The following is a 23,887-nucleotide window of genomic DNA, read 5'->3' as shown; positions in this document are numbered from 1 at the left end:
TGCGAAATGTGCCCACTTGTCTGTTTTTCTCCTTGTTTTACTATCCTTGTGAGGACGTCTGGTCCCCACAAGGATAGTAAAACCAACCCTCCCCCACACACACAATACTGTAATCTGATTCACATGCTACACAGGGTTACTATGGCATTCATGATTCTAAAAGTCCACTCCTAACGTGTCTTTATGTTCTCCTACCATGACTCTGAATTCCCATTAATTAGCCACTGTGGTACTGTGCGGTTGGTTGAGAGGTCTCCCTCACTCACCTGCACTGTGTGAGGCTGCTTGGGGTGCTTGTAGTGAGTGACGCTGAAGCACAGAGAGTCCTTGGCACTCTCGATCAGCATGAGGGTGGAGCACTTTAGCCAAAACACAAGAGAAATGAAAGACAAGTGAAATATTGTTAAAATAATTAGATTTAATACTGAAGTATATTCATTCATTCCGTGCGTAGGGGATACTTTGGCGTATCAAACCCAGTGTCACCAGAAAGAACGGAAAGACAAATGTGACATATCAGGAAGGTGGAAGAAAGTTAGAACGAGAGAAAGAATCGGGTCCAGTCCAAAGAATCCTAAATAGCTCCCTTTCCTTCATTATCACTGACGCTGGAAAGGAGTAGCTAGGTTACTCTCCTACTACCGAATCTGTCATTCATCATCAGGAAAGGAATAGCTAGATTACTCTCCTACCACCTAATCTGTCATTCATCATCAGGAAAGGAAGGAAACGGGGAAAGGAAGCTAGTTTAGTCCAATGGGACAGACATTAGCCACAGATAAGCCTAAACACATTCAGCTCTGTTTTTCAACTGAATTAAAATTCAATTCAATACGTCTTCATTAATCCCCTTAGGGACCATTGAGAAGGCATTATCAGAGCATAAGATCAAAATTACGTAAATCTCCAAATAATTAATATACAATAAATGCAACACAGGATATAGACATACATTTAATTACTTTTCGCCAATCAAACTGTAAGTGATTGGAATATAATGGAGATTTGAAACGGGACAAGGTGTTGTAGAGATCCTGATCCCCTTACCCTTGACCCCAGCAAGCAGCACTCACCGAGATGTGGGTCTTGTAGACGTAGTGCTCTCCTCGGCGCCGGGTGATGAGGAGCATAAGGTCGAAGAGGAAGAGTGTGCGCTCGTTCTTGGCCCGGTGGACCTTGAAGGTGCCCTCCAGGACCAGTTCCCCGTACGTGGTCAGGTCCGGTCCTTTCCAGTTGATCAGCAACGACTGGACCTCCTGGACAAGCCAACACAGGTGAGGTGATGAAGGAGCACCTATTCATTAGATACCCAACAGCAGTAGACATCATAGGGGGAAAAAGGTTTCATTGTGGCGCGAGCCATGTTAAGCAATTCATTTCCCCAAAATGTTCAAGGGTGTTTCTTGAAGGTGTGCAATTATATGGGTATTTGGAGCATAGCCAGGTTGTTGGGGGTATTTTGGGGTCGTTGGGGCTATTTTGGGGTTGTTGGGGGGTGTGAGCGTATTTTGGGGTTGTTGGGGTATGTTGGGGTTGTTTGTGGGTATTTTGAGGTAGTTTGGGGTAATAGATCCTCCAACCAGGATTAAATACATAATCAAGCCTAACTGCACATGAGAAACAAATCTATTCCAACAAGCTCCGACCAATAAATAGCTGGGCCCATGAGGAATTAGCCTAAGAACACACTGTAGTCGCTGTTTATTTTTACATGGCCTTTCACGACAAGCTCCCATGCACTGCCCTGAGAGAGCTACTCTGTGTGGGTCTCCTGGAGTTGACCGCGTCATGTTGCCCCTGGTCGGGAATTTTGTAGACTCAATCTAATTTAACAAGAGAGGAGAACCATGGAGGGTTTGAACTGTACATAATAATAATAATAATAATAATAATATGCCATTTAGCAGACGCTTTTATCCAAAGCGACTTACAGTCATGCGTGCATACATTTTTGTGTATGGGTGGTCCCGGGGATCGAACCCACTACCTTGGCGTTACAAGCGCCGTGCTCTACCAGCTGAGCTACAGAGGACCACATGATGGTCAGAACATTTGGCTTCGTCCCAAATCGCACCCTATTCCCTTTATAGTGCACTACCTTTGAACAGGGCCTATAGGAATCTGGTAAAAAAAGTAGTGCACTATGTAGGATATGGTTTGCCATTTGAGCCCTTGACGTCCACGGAGCTGACCTGCTACAGCCTAATTGAAATGTAATGACAGCACAAGATGAGAGATGATCAGATAGACGGCCAGTGGGTTTAAATGTCAATTATTGTGTGAGGGGCTTATTCACATTGACTACACAGGGTGTGAAAGGATGTAGGTTTATGGTGTGAAATTATGGCGCGTGTTGATGGGTGTGTGTTCTGCTCTTTGTGTGGTAATTGTCTGGTAATTGTCTGAGAATATGTTTACATGGGTGTTTGCGTGAATGAGGCGTCTGCTAACCTGCAGTCGAACGGCGTGCTCATGTTTCCTCTTCATGTCGTTGATGTACCAGGCCACGCCTGTCATGGTGTAGATGGCTTCCTCCACTACCTCATAGCCTTCCTCTTCTGGGTCAAAGTGCTTGGCTATCTCCTGCAGAAGGAACACCATAGTTAGTTAAATTAGTCAACTCAGTGTGTGCACTTCTCACAGGCATGGCTCCGTAGTGAGAGTTGTTCTGTTTGTTCTTGTAAGAAGTTGAACCTCTGGTGTCAATATATCATACATACATACATACATACATACATACATACATACAGTGCCAGTTAAAAGTTTGGACACACCTACTCATTCAAGGGTTTTTCTTTATTTTTACTATTTTCTACATTGTAGAATAATAGTGAAGACATCAAAATGATGGAATAACACATATGGAATCATGTAGTAACCAAAAAAAAGTGTTAAACAAATCAAAATATATTTGCCAAGAGTGTGCAAAGCTGTCATAAAGGCAAAGGGTGGCTATTTGAAGAATCTCAAATATAAAATATATTTTGATTTGTTTAACTCTTTTTTGGTTACTACATGATTCCATATGTGTTTTCCATAGTTCTGATGTCTTCATTATTATTCTACAATGTAAAAAATAGTAAAAATAAAGAAAAACCCTTGAATGAGTAGTTGTACTGGTACTGTATCTGAATCATTTCAAGCTCCTTTGGAGAACCCGAATTGGTTATTTCAAAAATGCATCCTTTCTTCCTCCAATCCTCAGAGTAATTACTGATCTGACATGGATGGATAGGGGAAATCTATGAAGTGGGAGGGTAGGAAGGAAAGATGCATTTGAACCAGGATGCTGTGAAATGGCATTCCTTGGGTGGTTAGTTTCTATCTACCTGGAGTAACTGTGGTACGTGACGATCCTCTCAACAGGCTGTATTCAAAGAGTATGAGTACTGATCTAGGATCAGGTCCCCCTGTCCATATAATCGTATTCATTGTGACCTAAAAGGCTAAACTGATCCTATCTCTGTACCTGAAGCAGTAGGTGGTACTTGAGGATCCTCTGTACAGGCTTGAGCAGGTAGGAGCCCAGGGGAAGGGAGCGTTTCAGAGAAGCCTGCCGCTCGCGGAACAACTTGGCCAGAGATTTGTTCCTCATGCAGTCTGTCAGAGCAGCCACAGAACTAGATGGAGAGAGGACTGGGTCAGTACTACAGAAACAGACCTAGATGGAGAGGACCGGGTCAGTACTACAGCAAAACAGACCTAGATGGAGAGAGGACCGGGTCAGTACTACAGAAACAGACCTAGATGGAGAGGACCGGGTCAGTACTACAGAATGAGTCTAGAGGAAAGTCTTGTGTTGTAATTATTCAATCACTGTCCAACACTTAGTTCTGTGAATGGATAAAGCTGGTGCACATCTACACACTTATCATCTCTAGTACAATTTAATGTTTGTGTCAAATAAGCTCCCCGATTTATCCATTTAGATATTATCCTTTCCATTATTTTTGCATCTCACCCATTTAGTTTGAGCAAAATGACTATAATTTGTACATAACATCTCTGGAGTGGGTTGAAAACACAACTAGTAGGTGTGTAGGATGCACAGGAGGTCAGTGGCACCTTAATTGGGGAGAACGGGCTCGTGGGAATGCCTGGAGCAGAATCTGTGGAATGGTATCAAATACATCAAACACATGGTTTCCAGGTGTTTGATGACATTCCATTTGCTCCGTTCCGGCCATTATTATGAGCCGTTCAACCCTCAGCAGACTCCACTGGTACAATGAGATTTTTCCAGAGAACTCCTTTCTTGAGTAACAGCACAGCAAACAGAGTATACTTTCCACCACTAGGTGTCAGTAGCAGACATCCCCCAATATCTGAAGTCATCCACGGTTTTCTTCACATGCTCAGTCTGTTTCTGGGAACAGTTGAACCAGTAAAGCTGCAGATGCCAGGTACAATGGCCAGTTAAGAGAGTTCACTTACTTTGGGTAGTTGGTACAGTACTGTGTATAGATCTCAAAATACTCTCTCTGAAAGAAAAAATAATACATTATATAGTCTCAATATTGTTAGATCGAGTGTTAATCCATAAAAAATTATGACGAGCTATTGGTTTCAAGCACTGGACTAAAATATTCAGTAGGGCAGAGAATCATGCATAGCAGAACAGGACTGGAATTGCACTAACCTTCATGACAAAGCACCTAGCGATGGCAACAGGGTCGTTGTCACACATATCTAAGGACTGCAGCAGTTCACTGCAATAGAGAGGTCAGAGGGAAGAGGTCAAAGGTGAGGCCTGGTTAGATTGAGATCAAATGGCAAATTATACAGTATGACTTTTGCAAATATATTGCAGATATCGTAGTGCAGTACATTTCAATCACACTTGTAACATACAAACCAAAGCAGCATTTATTTCAGGCTTTTGTCGACAATCCCCTACATTTCATAATCGATAATAGAAAAAGAGAGGTGGTTAAATATGGTTCTGTTGCCATCTTGTCTTCGTGCCCAGAGTTGTTTGCTTTGGAGCGTCGGGAGCCATGATCACAGGGGAAATGGGAAAGACAATCTTCCAGCGTTGAGGAGTCCCTACCACACGAGAGACACAGCAAACCCAGACTGCACGCCACAGCACACCATGCCCTCAGTGCTAGCATGCACTTAGTCAGCAACTTCAAACGGGCAAACCAAAACTTACCATCCACAACCAATGGAGTAGCAAAAAAAGTCCCCCGGTGAGACTAAACAATGAGGGGACGACAACAGACAGACGTGTCAGTTTGGTAAACAGGGTCTGAGGCCTCTCTGTCTTGAAAGTATTCGGTCTCAGGGAGTTTAGCCATATAGCAGCAGGGAATACATTAGTGAAGACGTTTAAAAACATTTTTAGTACAGGGTTTTAATTACAGGGCTGACTGGTAGAGGCAGTATAAGAACATGTAAAGACTGATAAAGGGACAAGAGTTGGGGAGAAAATGAAAGGAGAGGAGGTGAAGAGAGGGAGAGAGGAGAGGAGGTGAAGAGAGGGAGAGAGATAAGAAGAGAACAAGTAGCAGAAGCCTTGGAATGATTTAACCGTCTGGAAGAGGAATAAAGAAAATGGCTACCTGGGAAGCATTACCCATGATCTCCCTTTAACATGTAACAGGGACACATTTGGGTACAAGATGAAGATAAATTCCCCACTCTGAAGGACTGCTATTGGGCATCGCCAGTGAGGAAGCAGACAGGTAAAGAGCTTCAGGGCAATCGCAGGTTAGTTGAAGGTCGACAATACCTCAGAACAGAACAGTTTGCTCATATCTCTTTTCTCACTGAGGGGAAAACCCACCATCAGCACATAATTGAACAAACCAACCCTTGGTGGGTTAAATAAGAGATAAGAGTGGCTATTCATCCAGTAACGACGCCAACAGGACTAATGCCTTCTCTATTTCTAACCATGAGTTAGAAAAACACAGGAATCAAATAAGTTACTTTGTTCCAGACCGGACGCACTTCATGCCAAGTCATCAACCATCCCTTGATTCATTGTCAGTTTGGAGAAGAGATGTAGGCCTACTTAGATAACATAACTGTAGGGCCGGGACGATACCAGTATTGTGATACTCATTAGCATCGTGGCAAGTAAACAAAACACAAAGCGGATTTAACTTCTTTAGGAAAACAGACCTAATGTTGGAAACAAACATCATTATGTTGTTATCCAGAGTCACATGTATTTATTTTCCAAGCTATAGCACACAATATTTTACATACAGCAGGTTTTTAAAAGGACCAAATATATATGGGGTACTTTAGCAATGGCGATTTGTTATCTGTTATGGTTATGATAAATTAGGCATTGTTGCGATCTGTTGGCATAAATGCGCACATAATTTTTTTCAGTGCGGGCCTTGTGTTCAAAAAGTATTATTATTTTCTGTATCTTTTGTACTAAAAAAATAAAATCGGAGTACTCGAACAGTCAAAAAATGACAAATGCCCATCCCTAATACAGTACACCCAATTTACTGGATTTCTGTGAAAGGAAGATATGTAGGGCAATGGTTTCACACAAATACCACGAAGAAAGGGCGGGTGATATGATAGGCACATCCCTGAACTTGAGAATACCAGTACTGGGCAAAAAAATTATACTGAGATAAAGGATTGAGCGGCCCGTACACAGAAGATTGCTGCTCCCCAGGCTCACAACCCTTTTGCTGTGGTTGCAGCCGAGTCTGTAGCCTGATCTACCCTTCTGACCGCTGCACTCGTTTCGCTTCACTTCCACAAAGGGAATTTGACAGCCAATCATCTATACCAGTCTGCCTAAAAGCTGACAAATAATCATCCATCTTGATTTGCTGGCTCGTGCAATACTCATAGACTGTACACTACAGAAGTTGTTCAAGGATGTACTCTACTCTGTAAAGGCCTCTGAACAGTGACCCCGAAAAAAGTGCCACTGAATGATCCTACCTCTTCTCAATAGGCAGGGCTTGAAAAGGCTTATTTGGTGCTACACATCATACAAAATACTCCAGTTTAAAAAAAAAAAATTATTCCAGTGATCCTGGGGCAAGCAATGATGACTTTCGTTAGAGGACATCATTAGAGGACATTGGGAAAAAACCATGTAGTTTGGCCAATGAAAATAAGCACGACGCCATTTTCTTTGTGCTTACTTAATGATAGACTTATTACGTGCTATTGCAGTAGTAGGGGAAAGGGGAGGGTATTGGTGTACCATCTCTAACTTAAGGGAGTATTGCATGTCATCGTATATCAGAGTTAAAAAGGACAGGACCCACCACTAACAAACATGGGTCTCATTGTTGTGGATGCCGGAGCATAGCTGGGACTCTCCAATCTCAGGCACTCTGGGATAGCACTGGGTAGTGAGGTGTGTGGCCTTGGACAGGACCGTTCACTAACAAACAGTAGGACAGTGGTGACGTTACTGGTCATGAGGGGAGCTATCTTTAACACACAGCTTTTGGTGTTGTTCATAAGCTTCACTGAATAAGAGGGGAGAGAGCGGCTATTTGTATTTGTGTTTGTTTGTGGTGTGTGTGTGTGTGTGTGTGTGTGTGTGTGTGTGTGTGTGTGTGTGCCCACATACATTATGTGGGGAGGCAGTGTGGCCAAAGTATTTATTTTTCCTAAACACAGGACTTCGCGCCTGTTCACTTGCGACCCAAATCTCACTCTCTAATAGGCATCTCTGTGGGTCTCTGGCTCTAGATCTGACACGCTAATACAACTGAGCCTTTCAGAGCACAAAGGACCACTGTCAACACAGGCGGGCCTTCTGTAAACTGTTCCCTGGCACCATGAACCAACTGTGGTGTACAAACCCCTTGACGACAAATGAGGAGAGTGGTTGCCTGTCACAAAAAGTGTTACAGAGTAAATACGCTGTTTCATTGTATACTGGAGCGAGATGTGCAAAGAACACGTGTGTGCGCCTATGGCGCGTGTTAATGTGTGCCCCAAATGCCCTCATCAAATCCATAGTCATTAACGTCGTCATCCAAGATCAGCAATCAACATTTCCATGACAGCAATTTCACCCATTAAATCAGGCACATCATTTCTGAAATTGTCCTCTCGTGAATATTTAATGAACGTGACTTTGACTGAGGATCCTCACTCGTGTCGTGTTAAAGACACAATAGTTTCATCATTAGGTGAATAGAATTGCCTTGCCAATGTCAATAGTGTTAATCAGTGTGCATGTTTGCCACTGTAACTTGGGTACTGGGGGAAAACAGTGTCACTCACTCATTCAGTCGTTCACTCCTTCATTCAGTAATTCACTACATCCTCACAAGGTAAGAGAAATGAGTTTGTCAGTGGCTCACCTATTGAACTCGTAGATGTCTTCGATGTTTCCGAACAGGGCACACACCTGCTCTGGCCTAATGGGTAGGTCTGCCTGGTCGATGATGTGGGCCAGGTAGTCCTGCAAGACAGATATAGTTGAATGCACCAATTTGTAAGTCGCTCTGGATAAGAGCGTCTGCTAAATGACTCAAATGTAAATATAGGTATAACTCAGTCACAATTCACCTGACAACAAACTGACAACATCATGACGCAAAGGAGCAAAATCTTAGAATTTAGGTGAATAGAAATAAAAGTGGATTAATTTACTTTTATTCCTACATTTTATTGTGGACCTTCCTCTTTTCATCACTGAGCATTTTAGGTCCACGCACCATCTACTAAATAAAAGTATAACGAACTAGTGCCTTGTTCATGAAACATGCTCATACCTAGTCTTGAAAACCCAGGTATGCTCCTTTTTGTATTTTCAAAGAGCTATGGACACCTATCAATTCATAACACAATGTTTTACTGTCCTATTACCACCGGGATTTATTTGGTATAAATGACTTGGTCCCGTACGGACTCGGGAGAGGTGAAGGTTGAGAGCCATACGTCCTCCGAAACACGGAAGCCAGCCGTACCAATGTGTTGGAGGAAACACCGTACAACTGGCGACACGAGTCCGACATGAGTCAGCGTGCATGCACCCGGCCCGCCACAAGGAGTCGCTAGAGCACGATGGGACAAAGATATCCCGGCCGGCCAAACCCTCCACTAACCCGGACGACGCTGGGCCAATTGTGCGCCGCCTCATGGGCATAACGGTAGCGGCCGGCTGCAACACGTCTGTAGTGACGCCTCTAGCACTGCGATGCAGTGCCTTAGAACGCTGTGCCACTCGGGAGGCCCCCTTTGTTTTGTACACACTTTTCCTCACGTGTCTCTGTTGTGTTTGCATTCTGTGTTTCTATGACAAACAAAGGATGGGGATGTATTAGGGACATCTTACTGTCTTTGATATGGAGGCACAGTATGATAGAACTGTTTCACAAGAAATTAGGGGGGCCAGAAATACAGGGTACGAGTATGGCTAATTGTGGTATGCGTGTCACTGTAGGCATGGCATCATAGAAATAGGCATGACATCACAATGCAGGAAATGGTTTAAAAGCCCAAATCCACCAGTACTGATTAAGTTGTGTGACAGAGTGCTGTTGGTACATAGAATTAGGAATTAGAATACTTCAATACAATTAGAATACTTAAAGAGTATTACAATATGATCTCTATGTGTTGGTAAGTACCTTCATCTGACTTCAGTCATACCTTAATGCAGTGTCCCAAATGGCACGCTATAAAACACACACACACACACACACACACACACACACACACACACATACACATACACATACACATACACATACACTGCACTACTTTTGACCAGGGCCCATAGTGCCCAAATGGCACCCTATCCTCTAAATAGTGCACTACTTTTCACCCGGGCCGGCCAACAAGGCTCTTGTCAAAGGTAATGCACTATATAGTCTGGTAGTGCACAACCTTAGTCTGTTTTTTAGGAGTATTAGCTCTTTATTGTGATTGTTCAGATAACTGCGTAGAATTTTCACCGGTGACTAAAATAAGAAAAAGTTATTCGTACATGTATACTGTAGAACTGCTCATAGGCTCTTGGTGATGATTGTGTTCTTTGCATTCTCTCTCTATGGAATAAGATATATGGGATTGGTGTCTTGTGTTAATGGTGTATTTAGCCTATATGTTCTGTAAATGTTGTTTTATATGTTCTGTTACTCCTGTTAGAAGAAGAATGGCAAATGAATCGAGCATTCCTGACCTAAGGATCAAAGGTCAGAGAGGACTCACAGATAAAAGAGAGGACGGGTCAAAGAGAGCAGAGAGCACCAGGGAGAGGTGCAACATCGTACTCCGTAAAGAAATGGAGAGGAGGTGGGAGGAGAGAGAGAGACCAAGAATCAGCGCCTAAAAGATAAGCTCCGCCGGATGGAGGAGGAAGAAGCAGAGCAGGCTCAGGAGGCCGCAAAGCTATCTTGGAGGCAGAGAGAGCGAGAAAAGGACTGGTTGAGAGGGTCAGGACCAGGATCCAGGAGGAGACCAACAGAAGAACGGAGTTGGAGGAAGAGCTAGGGAAGATCAAAGTAGGACAAGCTGGAGAAACTCCAACAAATGAAAAGGAAAATAGAGATGTGCCTTAGAAAGAATACGGAAGAGGAGTTTGTGCCTTAGAAAGAATACGGAAGAGGAGTTTGAAGGACGACTACAGGAAGCTATTCTAGAGATTGAGAGGAAGAAAAATGCTGAAATGGAGTGGTTCAAGGCCATATGCAGGGAGGCGCAAAACCCGAAAGACTGATCTCCAGTTGAGACAGACGAGGATCATGAAAGCTGGTAGAGAGCGTCAACAACAGTTTGAGAGGCTAAGATGGCAGGCAAGGCAGACATTATGACAAAGATTATGAAGATGATATGACATTATATGATGACAATAACGATGATGTATGATTACATTATGATGATGATTATTCAATAGCACAATAGTGTTCGTAATTGCAATTGTTGTTAATTTAGTATTAACATTTTGAATTACAGAAAGCGAATGAGAGAATGAGTGCCCAGAGCCTGACAGAGCTGCAGGTAGAAGGTGATCAGGCTGCGCCGGAGACCCGGGGACTTATCGTGTGCACGCCCAGGCCCCAGGCCGACCTCACACCACAGTTATGGCTCCAGACCCAGACAGGATTCAGAGCCCGAGATGGCTGCCGAGGCTCAATGATGGACATCGAGCTTGATGACAACGAATGCATCGATGTCAATGTTGTCTACAAGGGGAGGATCGTCCCTTCGTTGGAGATTGAAGAGGCCAAGCAGAGGCTCCTCAAGGAGGCAGAGGAAGCCAAGCAGAGGCTCCTCAAGGAGGCAGAGGAAGCCGAGCAGAGGCTCCTCGAGGAGGCAGAGGAAGCCGAGCAGAGGCTCCTCAAGGAGGCAGAGGAAGCCGAGCAGAGGCTCCTCAAGGAGGCAGAGGAAGCCAAGCAGAGGCTCCTCAAGGAGGCAGAGGAAGCCAAGCAGAGGCTCCTCAAGGAGGCAGAGGAAGCCAAGCAGAGGCTCCTCGAGGAGGCAGAGGAAGCCAAGCAGAGGCTCCTCGAGGAGGCAGAGGAAGCCGAGCAGAGGCTCCTCAAGGAGGCAGAGGAAGCCGAGCAGAGGCTCCTCAAGGAGGCAGAGGAAGCCAAGCAGAAGGCTCAGGTCGAAGCCTTTGAGATTGAACATCGGAACATCATCGTGGAGCTGAAGAAGAACCACAAACAGTTCCTGGTGGATGAAGATGAAGATGAAGCGAGAGAGGACGAAGAGGAGAAGACAGAGGAGGAGCCAGAAGGCTCAGATTGCGCCAGCCTCCAGCCCGAGATCAGTGACGAAGAGGAGGACGACTTCCAAGATGAGGCAGAAAAGAAAGCGTTAATCAAAAACAGTAAGTGCAGAAGGGCGGTGTACTGGGTGGATAAAACAGTAAGTGCAGAAGGGCAGTGTACTGGGTGGATAAAACAGTAAGTGCAGAAGGGCGGTGTACTGGGTGGATAAAACAGTAAGTGCAGAAGGGTGGTGTACTGGGTGGATAAAACAGTAAGTGCAGAAGGGCGGTGTACTGGGTGGATAAAACAGTAGGTGCAGAAGGGCGGTGTACTGGGTGAATAAAACAGTAAGACAAAATTCACCAGACAAAGATGGAGAAGACCTTCGTAAATGAGGAGAAGAAAGGATTGGTGTTCAAAGATACAGGCACAAGAACAGGGCCAAGCTGCTGAGGGCAATGGAGGAACGAAAGAAGGTAGAGGAGGAATGGTTCAGGAGCCAAAAGGGGGAAGTCCCAGAAGAAGCAGGCCAAGAGGCAACAGAAGATGGAGGAGATGTCCGACGCCCAACCCTATCCAAAACAGGTACAATTCTCAGGGTTTGACCTCCTGTTGAATAAGTGTAGGTAATTTGAGTATATCACATATTATTACAAAGTAGATTATTTTGAAGGGTGCAAACTAACTGCCACAATCAGACAACATGAAGGTAAATGTAGCGCTGAATGTTCTGAGGTAGTGAAATGGGTTAAGGTTCATTTGTTTTGCGCATTAGGGAACCTCAAAACAGTTATGGGTGTGCATGCACTTGTCATTGATGAGAAATAACTTCAATTCAACATATGAAAATAGTCAATTTTTGCAGTTATAATACATTTTCAGAATTAGTCCGTGAAGTTGGCACTAATGACATTATATCCTGAAAGAGCTAATATACAGACAACAAAGTTCCATCCTGATTAAACTAATGCTCATGTCCATTTTCTCTTACATATGAGTCTTCTCCCATTGTCCTCTATTGGGGGTGAAAGACTGCCAGACAGAAACTTTTCCCCTAACTGCATATACCAGATCACTTCTCCCCTCCCGCCCCTCCTTCAAGAACACCCCCCTCCTTTTTTTTGTCCCTCCTCCTTTCTCACGTCACCTCACTGAACATTTGATCAGCCTGAATGAGACCCCCACACACACACACACACACACACTGCCCCTAATTTCTTTACTTTTTCTACTTATTTTTGCATTAAAATGGTATTTGGCTAATAAAGTCTATTTACTGAAATACTTTTTTTGATTCAAAGCCTCTTTTTTTATCTACCCTGATTGCCTCTATATTATTGTGGGTTGTATCTAACCAATACATGTCAAAGTTCAAACATATCTAACAGCAATTATTCTGAGATACTCAATTGTTACACTGATAACATGACATTTAAGTATGTTTTGAAAATTCATACTGTAGTTACCCTACCATTATCTGGATGATGTTTGACAGGACTTCTATTTTATTGTCAGATTTTTATATAAATTATGTCCGTAGACTGAAACTTGTGTTTATAAAAAAAGGGAGCAGTCAGTCAGCATTATTTGAGGGTCTGGGTTGACCTCTGAACTGTAAACCCTCAATAATTGTGTGTGTGTGTGTGTGTGTGTGTGTGTGTGTGTGTGTGTGCTGAATATTGATGCCACTTTGTGCTAAAATAATACTATGAAACCCTCCAGCTTCCAGTTGAGGTACTTCCATAGTCATTCACGTTGGGTGGAGTTGTGTGTGTGTGTGTGTGAAACAGTTAGTCATCCATCCACTAGAGGGCGTGAGTGAACAAACAAACTCGCCCCAGCGGTAGCAGCAGTCTCCCTCACCCTGGTGTAACCTGACATCGGTCTCGTTTTTGTCTAGCAGTTCAAAACGCTCCGACAACAGACAGTAATCAAGCTGGTTGACCAAAATAACGCCGTTACCACCCACGTAAAAGTCAGCTTCCAATTTGGCGCAAGCGAACGCAAAAGGTATCCGCTTTACTCAATGTAAGCAAGCATCAGAGAGGAGCTTTCGCAGTCCATGTCTATGAGCTTATGTACTAGATCTGTGATGTCATGGCTTAATATGCTGCATTTTGTTCATCCTCCTGGGAATGGGAGACTTACATTATAGTACTCTTAACGTGGACAAATAAAGGATAGGAACTGTGTGTGGACTATGTACTTTAAACTGAAGTGGTCAACTCAGGTCAAGGGATCATACGAGGTGAACAGAGAACACCAGCGAGAACAGAGATGCTTCAATGACTGTGTACGTCCTGGCGGTTGTCTGAACATTTGAGTTGAGTTGTACCATGACCTAGTTGTACCATGACCTAGTTGTACCATGACCTAGTTGTACCATGACCTAGGCCCAAAACAGGTTTTTGAAGGACACAACTTTGTTCAGTCTGGTGAATTGAGGTCAAATAAAACTGAACAAAAGCTTATGAGCGATTGTTTACAAGTACACACATAGGTGGGGCGGTGCTGGCACATCAGTCTGTGTTCATCTCCGAATGCAAATCTTCATTGAAATAGTTCATTACACAATGACGTGTGTAAATTTCCCCTTATCCAAAAACACACTTACCTAATCTTTCGTAAATACACAAACGTGTTATTCAACAGATGCACATAATCTCAAGGTTTATCTTACAGTATGTACCAATTTACTTACACAAACACACATACACACACAGGTACCTACACACACATATATATATACGGGCACACACACACACACGTACGCACAAACAAGTGTAAACTGGGCTGTTGTGGAGGCATGTTAGATTACAGTCAAACTGAAATGCAGTCAAGGTATAATCAGCAAAGCAGATCAGACCTCAGATTTAGGATTAGCTCACAATGTTCAGCTGTCTATTTACACTTTCATTTCCAAATCCAACACACCCCACTCCACACTGTTAGTATCTAAACAGTTACTTTCCCCCCATGAAATAAAGCAAGATCCTAATATCAATATGTTTAAGTTTAATTTCCTTCTCAATCACAGGTTACAGTTTAGCGCCCCCTTCTGTTTTTCTCTTCCCTGGCGGCCAAACAAGGGAGGTCTCCTTTTCCCTTATTCCCTGTAAATCAAGGCTTTCCTCAGTGTAAATTTGACAACATGCTCCTTGGGGACTACTTTCTCTCATCTATTCAACACATGCTGGAGATACCAAGAAGATGTGGTGATGTAGACAGACACAGCTGAGCGAGAGACACACAGGGGGAGGGAGAGGGAGAGGCGGGGAGGGACAGACAGAGAAAAATAGAGGGAAAGATGGAGAGACAGCGAGAAAGAGAGACAGCGAGAAAGAGAGAGAGACAGAGAGAAAGAGAGACATCAAGAAAGAGAGAGAAACAGAGAGAAAGAGCGAGAGACAGAGAGAGAGTGAAACAGGGAGACGGGGAGGGACAGACAGACAGAGAGAGAGACAGCGAGAAAGAAAGAGTCAGAGAGAAAGAGCGAGAGAAAGAGAGAGAGAAACAGAGACAGGGGGAGAGAGTCAGCGAGAGAGAGAGAGAGCGCGAGAGAGAAAGAGAGAGAGAGAGAGACGACCCCAGGCTAGTGCTAATGTCGGTGGCTTCATGGGTATGCTGTATGGTTGGGAACACTGGTTTGAATCTCGACTCGACCGTGGCAGAGAAGGATCCTGTTACATATGGTTGGATGAATAAATTGGGTGGGGTAGTGTTTGGAGCCGTGCCTGAATACACTGACCTATTTGGTGCAAACGTATTCGAGTCAGCATATTTCAGTAAAAACATACATAATGAATTCTAATGAATGAATACACAGGCAATCCACGTCCCAGAGGGTTATGGTATCCGCTCATCAAATACAGTCGAGAAATGGTGTCAGTGGAGATGTCATTAAAAGCACATCAAAACTATTACGTGGACTGAAGCCCACTGGATGAGTTAATAGTCCACGGTGAAATCAGTTCTTTCTGCTTCGACGGAAAAGTAAACATTCCCCGAATGTGGCTTGAAATTCCTTTGGATTTTGTGGAACACCGCTCATTTTCCAATCTTACGGATTTACCTCACTGAGGCATACTTTTGCTAAAACATTTCCAAGTTCATGGGGAAATTCCAGCTCTTGCGAAACCCGCACACGTACAATGTATCGTTTTACATCTCTGAACCAGTTAAAGGGGCTCGAATGAAAATCAAACCAGGCACCATGGCCAGCACCCAAAATCCACAAACTTCAAAGATGGAATTGTGAGAGAAAATACTGAGTAATAAGTATGGGTTGTCTCTATGGTTGAATGACTAAACACCTCCCTCTGCAACTGGATCCTGGACTTCCTGACGGGCCGCCCCCCAGGTGGTAAGCTTCCTGATGGGCCGCCCCCCAGGTGGTAAGGGTAGGTAACGACACATCTGCCACGCTGATCCTCAACACGGGTGCCCCTCAGGGGTGCGTGCTCAGTCCCCTCCTGTACTCCCTGTTCACCCATGACTGCATGGCCAGGCACGACTCCAACACCATCATTAAGTTTGCTGACGACACAACAGTGGTAGGTCTGATCACCGACAACGATGAGACAGCCTATAGGGAGGAGGTCAGAGACCTGGCCGTGTGGTGCCAGGACAACAACCTCTCCCTCAACGTGATCAAGACAAAGGAGAAGATTGAGGACTACAGGAAAGAAAAGAGGACTGAGCACGCCCCCATTCTCATCGACGGGGCTGTAGTGGAACAGGTTGAGAGCTTCAAGTTCCTTGGTGTCCACATCACCAACAAACTATCATGGTCCAAACACACCAAGACAGTCGTGAAGGGGACACGACAAAGCCTATTCCCCCTCAGGAGACTGAAAAGATTTGGCATGGGTCCTCAGATCCTCAAATAATTATACAACTGCACCATCGAGGGCATCCTGACTGGTTGCATCACCACCTGGTATGGCAACAGCTTAGCCTCCGACCGCAAGGCACTACAGAGGGTAGTGCGTACGGCCCAGTACATCACTGGGGCCAAGCTTCCTGCCATCCAGGACCTCTATACCAGGCGGTGTCAGAAGAATGCCCTCAAAATTGTCAAAGACTCCAGCCACCCTAGTCATAGACTGTTCTCTCTGCTACCGCACGGCAAGCGGTACCGGAGTGCCAAGTCTAGGTCCAAAAGGCTCCTCAACAGTTTCTACCCCCAAGCCATAAGACTCCTGAACAACTAATCATTACTACCCAGACTATTTGCACTGCCCCCCCACCCCAACCCCCCTCTTTTACGCTGCTGCTACTCTGTCTATTATTTATGCATAGTCACTTTAACTCTACCCACATGTTCATATTACCTCAATTATCTCGACTAGCCGGTGCCCCCGCACATTGACTCTGCACCGGTACCCCCCTGTATATAGCCTCCCTACCCTACTGTTATTTTATTTTACTGCTGCTCTTTAGTTATTTGCTTTTATTTTTTATTTAAAAAAAATGCATTGTTGGTTAAGGGCTTGTAAGTAAGCATTTCACTGTAATGGACCCACCTGTTGTATTCGGCGCATGTGGCAAATAAAATGTGATTTGAATGGTCAGGTATGGACCTGGATGATTGTGAAGTCATCTTTGGGGGGAGGGGTGGATAGTATAGGGAGTGGCCAGGGGTGACACTGCAGTTCGTTTAATAGATTTAGGGACCCTGCCTCTGTTGTTTGATATCTATAGAGATGCCTCCCCTTGCATCCTCCAACAACTCAACCTAGAAGAGAATAAAACTTTAGTCAATTTCAGTGAGAAATTTTGCCTTTCGCACATAAATCAACCTAGGCATGTTACCACTGATAGCAGGTTCTTCAATTAAGTCAAACAAATGTCAAGTCAGAGATACATTACAGTGATATAATGACAAGCACTCAGTCTGAGCAGATGCTTCTGATCCTCTACTTGCGAGGTAGTCAAGTACCAACATGCTAACAAAGACTTTCAGCCAGACTTGCAAATACTGAGCTGGAAAATGGATTTATAATGTGGGGTCAGTGGGGTCAAGGTAATGGAGTAGGAGGAACTTTCCCCAAGACACTAATTTAAGGTCAGTTTAGCATTTTCCCACCTAATGGATTGAGTGATGGGGCTCACCCTAGACTTTTACCCAGCGCAAGAACTATGGGACATAGAATGTGTTCTCAGTCAATTTACCTAGTAAATTAAGGGTAAAATAAAAAATGAATAAAAATCACAACCATATGACCTTTGTTGAGACAGAGAGAGGAACATGAATGTACCCTGATTGGCTAATCGGGGGTTCTGAGCTGTAATTTCATATGTTTACTATGTTGATGGATCAGTTGGCATGCAAATGACGTGTAAGATTATATACAGAGTTCCTGAAGGTCGATAACACCATGTCAAGTTAGCTGAGAGCTCTTCTACCTGTGCAAGATTATATACAGAGTTCCTGAAGGTCGATAACACCATGTCAAGTTAGCTGAGAGCTCTTCTACAGACAGAAATCAGTTATTTGAGTGGGATCTTGCTCATTTATTTTTTGATGTCTAATTCTGGAGAGCCGCCTTTTGGGCACTCATGACTTTGTCGAGAAATGAAGTACTCCAATCCTAACCCTAGCCAAATCAAGTACTCCAATCCTAACCCTAGCCAAATCAAGTACTCCAACCCTAACCTTAGCCAAATCAAGTACTCCAACCCTAACCCTAGCCAAATCAAGTACTCCAACCCTAACCCTAGCCAAATCAAGTACTCCAACCCTAACCTTAGCCAAATCAAGTACTCCAACCCTAACCCTAGCCAAATCAAGTACTCCAACCCTAACCCTAGCCAAATCAAGTACTCCAACCCTAACCCTAGCCAAATCAAGTACTCCAACCCTAACCTTATCCCAATCAAGTACTCCAACCCTAACCTTATCCCAATCAAGTACTCCAACCCTAACCTTAGCCAAATCAAGTACTCCAACCCTAACCTTAGCCAAATCAAGTACTCCAACCCTAACCTTATCCCAATCAAGTACTCCAACCCTAACCTTAGCCCAATCAAGTACTCCAACCCTAACCCTAGCCTAATCAAGTACTCCAACCCTAACCCTAGCCTAATCAAGTACCCAATGGATTTCAGGACGAAAAAGCGAAGAAATGTCTCTACTACTTCTAATAAATGTGATGGTAACGATAACGCTAAATTGAAAGATTTTTTATATTACACTTATGATAACAACAACTACTACTACTTTACATGTTGTGGTTATCATTGTCCCGTTAGCAATTGTCCATATTAGCAGACTTATTTCAAACATCACATTCCTCTAGTAAAGGATACTTTTCATTATTATGAATATCAGTAAAATGTCCTTGATAAATGGTCAGTTCAGTCAGTATCGATCATTTTCAGTTTATCGTCCCAGCTCTAGTATGTTGGTAGCTACATAAGTTGTTGCCAAATATCCTAAAAGTATTATCATTCCAGAGTATCATCCTGGTCCTTTAAAATGAAACGGTGCTACAGTTTCAAGATGTAATTTATCATAGGATGATGAGAAAACATATTTCACTCATTTAGGTTTTCATGGCATACATTTTTTATATGATTGCAATTTCTAAGAGTACTGTGTCTAGCTAACAAATATACAATTATCAAGAGGAAGACATGCATGAGAGAACGAGTGTATGAGCAGCCAATAGTTTTCCCAGCAGGCTTTGCTTGACTGAGCTCTCGACAGATGCGTTTGAGTGTGTGTGTGTGGATGAGTGTGTGTGTGTGTGTGTGTGGATGAGTGTGAGTGTGTGGATGAGTGAGAGTGTGTGGATGAGTGAGAGTGTGTGGATGAGTGAGAGTGTGTGGATGAGTGTGTGTGTGTGGATGAGTGTGTGTGTGTGTGGATGAGTGTGAGTGTGTGAGTTAAAAGCATAGTATGTGTGTACAGTATGTAAGTGTTCTGCTTGAGTGTGGTGTGTGTGTGTGTGTGTGTCTAAACCACAGCTGGTCTGGAATAACAGAGCACACTCCTTTGTAAAAACACTATACCAGCATGGTGTGTGTGTGTGTGTGTGTGTGTGTGTACACGTGCATCAAATCAAATCAAATTTTATTGGTCACATACACATATTTAGCAGACGTTATTGCGGGTGTAGCGAAATGCTTGTGTTCCTAGCTCCAACAGTGCAGTAGTTTCTAACAATTCACAACGAGCAATGTCGGAGTGGCATTGACTAAAATACAGTAGAATAGAATACAGTATATGCACACATATGAGATGAGTAAAGTATGTAGATATTTCCACACGAGTGTATGGCGTTTGCAAAGTTGTCATGTTTGCATTATGTTTGATTAATCATTCAGTGCTGTGCATAAAATGGACACGTCTCCACATGCAACATCCTGTATGAAAGCTGAAAGACATTGACTTGTCTGCTCAAGGACCGGCATGATCCTCCAGTCAAGACCCATTGTTATGCAATGAGATGATCCCGCAGCATTAGTCTTAAAGGGTTAATAATAGTGACTGACATCACTGGGCTGGAGACAGCATACCTGGAATCCATGGATTCCTATATCCACCCACTGATAATAAGTCATTGATAAAAGTAAAATGTTCAAATCAGTTCCATACAGTCGAGAGAACTGGCTGAAATGGAGTGGCATGTGGCTAAATGTGGTCACAAGCCTTGACACACGAAGAAGAGACATGTTCGTGCCGCAGTCTCTTTTGCACACAGACAAACCTGCTTAGCCCCCTACGCTGCACTGATCTGACCCCGCTAACAGGATTAGCCATTTAAGTGAATGACAGCTCTCCAGCAAAGCTCTTTTGGAGTTACTCAATTTGCGTGAGATTGAAGGATTCAACACAGCATGAGGCCTTCCTACTGCCGACAACTAAATCCTCATAGCTATCTACGAATAGCCCAGCCAATCACCCGACGTGACACCAGATGAAAATACCCTTGTTTACGTTGTCAATCTCTTTGATCCAAACATGGTTTACATGTGTTTTTATGAGCACTGCCATCCCAGACACAACACACAGTTAATCGGTGACTGTCCTTCAGACTGACCTCTCGTTGCCCTTTTTGTTTGTGCATGGCTTTAAGATTAGGCCAATCATGGGACTGGCTTGACAGAGGGGGCGTGCTAATGGGAGTTGGACCCTTGTGTGACCTGTCTAAGGGGTTGTGAGGAGTAAGCCCACCCGTCACAGGCGAACATCCCAGGCCTGCGACACCGTCTGCCCGCCAGTGTCCCTCAAGTTAAGGGCGCCTTTTCTACACCCTGGGATATTCGCATAATCTCCTTATAAATCAGTTTTCATTGTGATATTTCACATAAACAGCCTACTCACTATACACAGAACTGTTATGATTTGACCACCAGCAGTGTATAGAGGGATACAGGCAAATTCTGTATAGGCAAAACTTTGACGGAGCTCTTTCGTAATAAAGGCATTTCACTGCAATTGTACAGGCAAACCAACAAATACCAAGGTCAATGTGACTGTGTAATGCTTGGGAGCGCTTTAAAGTAGAGAGAATACTTTGTCACGTACCTCCACGATGCTGCGCAGATCCCTCACATACATGCGCTCCGTCTCGATGATCTCCATGACCACCCGGTCCAAGTAGGTGATCTTGGGATTGGGCGCCATGGCGTTGGCTGCAAAGGGCGATAACGGGGGCGTGTGGCGTGCGCTGGCAGCCCGCGAGGGCGTGGCAGTGTTGTTGTTGTTAAACTGGTCGAACTTCCTGCCACGCGAAACCAGTCCTTCCCCAGAAGGGTCCGCCGTATCAGGTTGCTGGCGTACCTGATCGCCGGCGCCCACCGGAGGACTCAGCTCCAAGTCTATGTCGTCTCCGGTGGGGGGCACGGAGCCGCCAGGTGGGGGCAGAGCGGGGCTGTCGTCCCGGGACGAACCGGACCCCGAGGACAAGGTGGAGACCAGGCTCACGGGGCGCTGGCCAGCGGAGGGGAAGTCGGAGCAGTCGGAGGGCGTGGCGGAGGGTGTCCGCTCATTACTACTGATGGAGGCGGTGGACAAACGGGGGGATTCTGGAAGGAGAAGAGGACAGGGAGTTAGTGAAAACGGATGTACATTCTGACTGACACTGGTGGAAGTCATTCTGACTGGTCATCCAACAGTGGGAAAAGCTAACCCACCAAATCACAATCAATTCGCCTGAGTTTTCTGAAGCAAAATCAAAGATGAGTAAAGATCTAGTCATCACTTGACCAATCAACTCAAGTCCCTCACTAAGAAATAGCAGAGCAAAGATGCCTTGCGATTGCTGCACCAGAATTTAACCCCTATTGAAATCATACAGCAACTGAAGTTTCCTATCAGGAAGAAACAGATGAATAATGGCATTGCATTTTATCAGTCAGTGTGCCTTGTTATATATTCTGCAAAATAAAATGTATCCACCTGATTAAATACCGCATGTAAACAAGTTGGCTTTACTCGATTCGTTTTGAGAGCTGCAATTATGATTCACTGGTCAGGAGAAGAACATCTTATGCGTCAATGCAGTGCAGAATCCATTGCTACAGTGTATAATGCCTATCATAAGTATTCACGCCCCTTGGATTTCTTCACATTTTATCGTGTTACAAAGTGGGATTAAATTGGATTTGTCATTTTTTTGTCAACAATCTACACAAAAAAGTGGAAGCAACATTTATTATTATTTTTTTTTAAATGAAAAATAAAACACTAAATTTACCTTGATTAGATAAGTATTCACCCCCGAGTCAATACGTTAGAAACCCCAATGTGGTGGGGATCATGGCTAGACAGCAACGTTAATGTCTTGCCACAGATTCTCAAGCAGATTTAAGTCAAAACTGTAACTCGGCAACTCAGGAACATTCACTGTCTTCTTGGTAAGAAACACCAGTGTAGATTTGGCCTTGTGTTGTAGGTTGTTGTCCTGCTGAAAGGTTCCTCTCAGTGCCTGGTGTAAAGCAGACTGAAGCAGGTTTTCCTCTAAAATTGTGCCTGTGCAAAGCTGTCATCAAGGCAAAGGGTGACTATTTGAAGAATCTCAAATATAAAATATATTTTGATGTGTTTAACACTTTTTTGGTTAATACATGATTCCATATGTGTTATTTCATAGTTTTGATGTCTTCACTATTATTCTACAATGTAGAAAATAGTAAAAATAATGAAAAACCCTTGAATTAGTAGGTGTGTCCAAACTTTTGACTGGTAGTGTACTTAGTGATGTGTGGTGTTGGATTTGACCCAACCATAAGGCTTTGCATTTAGGAAAAAAAGTGTATTCTTGTGGTGTGTTTTTTTTTTCAGGATTACTTTAGGCCTTTATATTTTTATTCCTCTTTTCACTGTCATTTAGGTCATTATTGTTGAGTCACTACAATGTTGTTGATCCATCCTCAGTTTTCTCCCATCACAGCCCTTGAAGTCTATAGCTGTTTTAAAATCACCAATGCCTGCAACATCCTCCAGCATGACCGGTTTGGCGGTGGGTCAGTCATGGTGTGGGGTGGCATTTCTTTGGGGGGCCGCACAGCCCTCCATGTGCTCGCCAGAGGTAGCCTGACTGCCATTAGGTACCGAGATGAGATCCTCAGACCCCTTGTGAGACCAAATGCTGGTGCGGTTGGCCCTGGGTTCCTCCTAATGCAAGACAATGCTAGACCTCATGTGGCTGGAGTGTGTCAGCAGTTCCTGCAAGAGGAAGGCATTGATGCTATGGACCGCCCGTTCCCCAGACCTGAATCCAATTGAGCACATCTGGGACATCATGTCTCGCTCCATCCACCAACGCCACGTTGTACCACAGACTGTCCAGGAGTTGGCGGATGCTTTAGTCCAGGTCTGGGAGGAGATCCCTCAGGAGACCATCCGCCACCTCATCAGGAGCATGCCCAGGCGTTGTAGGGAGGTCATACAGGCACGTGGAGGCCACACACACTACTGAGCCTCATTTTGACTTGTTTTAAGGCCATTACATCAAAGTTGGATCAGCCTGTAGTGTGGTTTTCCACTTTAATTTTGAGGGTGACTCCAAATCCAGACCTCCATGGGTTGATACATTTGATTTCCATTGATAATTTTTGTGTGATTTTGTTGTCAGCACATTCAACTATGTAAATTTAATAAAATTATTTAATTCATTCAGATCTAGGATGTGTTATTTTAGTGTTCCCTTTATTTTTTTGAGCAGTGTATTTCAATCCCACTTTGTAACGCAACAAAATGTGGAAAAAATCCA

The 23,887-nt window shown here is 44.0% G+C and overlaps 1 protein-coding gene across 2 annotated transcripts in view; it reads right to left on the bottom strand.

Annotated features, from left to right (window-relative positions):
* The window catches only part of LOC121552524 (pleckstrin homology domain-containing family G member 3), a 117,050-nt gene that overhangs the window by 15,067 nt on the left and 78,096 nt on the right, over positions 1-23,887 (bottom strand). For both annotated transcript variants that reach the window (XM_045211362.1, XM_041865479.2), the window contains 8 exons: positions 21,199-21,698; positions 8,307-8,407; positions 4,640-4,709; positions 4,435-4,481; positions 3,470-3,620; positions 2,452-2,583; positions 1,074-1,256; positions 267-359 (listed from right to left, as the gene is read on the bottom strand). In XM_045211362.1, the coding sequence (XP_045067297.1) occupies positions 267-359; positions 1,074-1,256; positions 2,452-2,583; positions 3,470-3,620; positions 4,435-4,481; positions 4,640-4,709; positions 8,307-8,407; positions 21,199-21,698 (1,277 nt within the window). The remainder of the gene's footprint in view (positions 1-266; positions 360-1,073; positions 1,257-2,451; positions 2,584-3,469; positions 3,621-4,434; positions 4,482-4,639; positions 4,710-8,306; positions 8,408-21,198; positions 21,699-23,887) is intronic.

The sequence above is a fragment of the Coregonus clupeaformis genome, chromosome 36, assembly GCF_020615455.1.
Source record: "Coregonus clupeaformis isolate EN_2021a chromosome 36, ASM2061545v1, whole genome shotgun sequence".
Taxonomy (NCBI): domain Eukaryota; kingdom Metazoa; phylum Chordata; class Actinopteri; order Salmoniformes; family Salmonidae; genus Coregonus; species Coregonus clupeaformis.
This window is presented reverse-complemented; position numbering and strand designations above follow the sequence as displayed.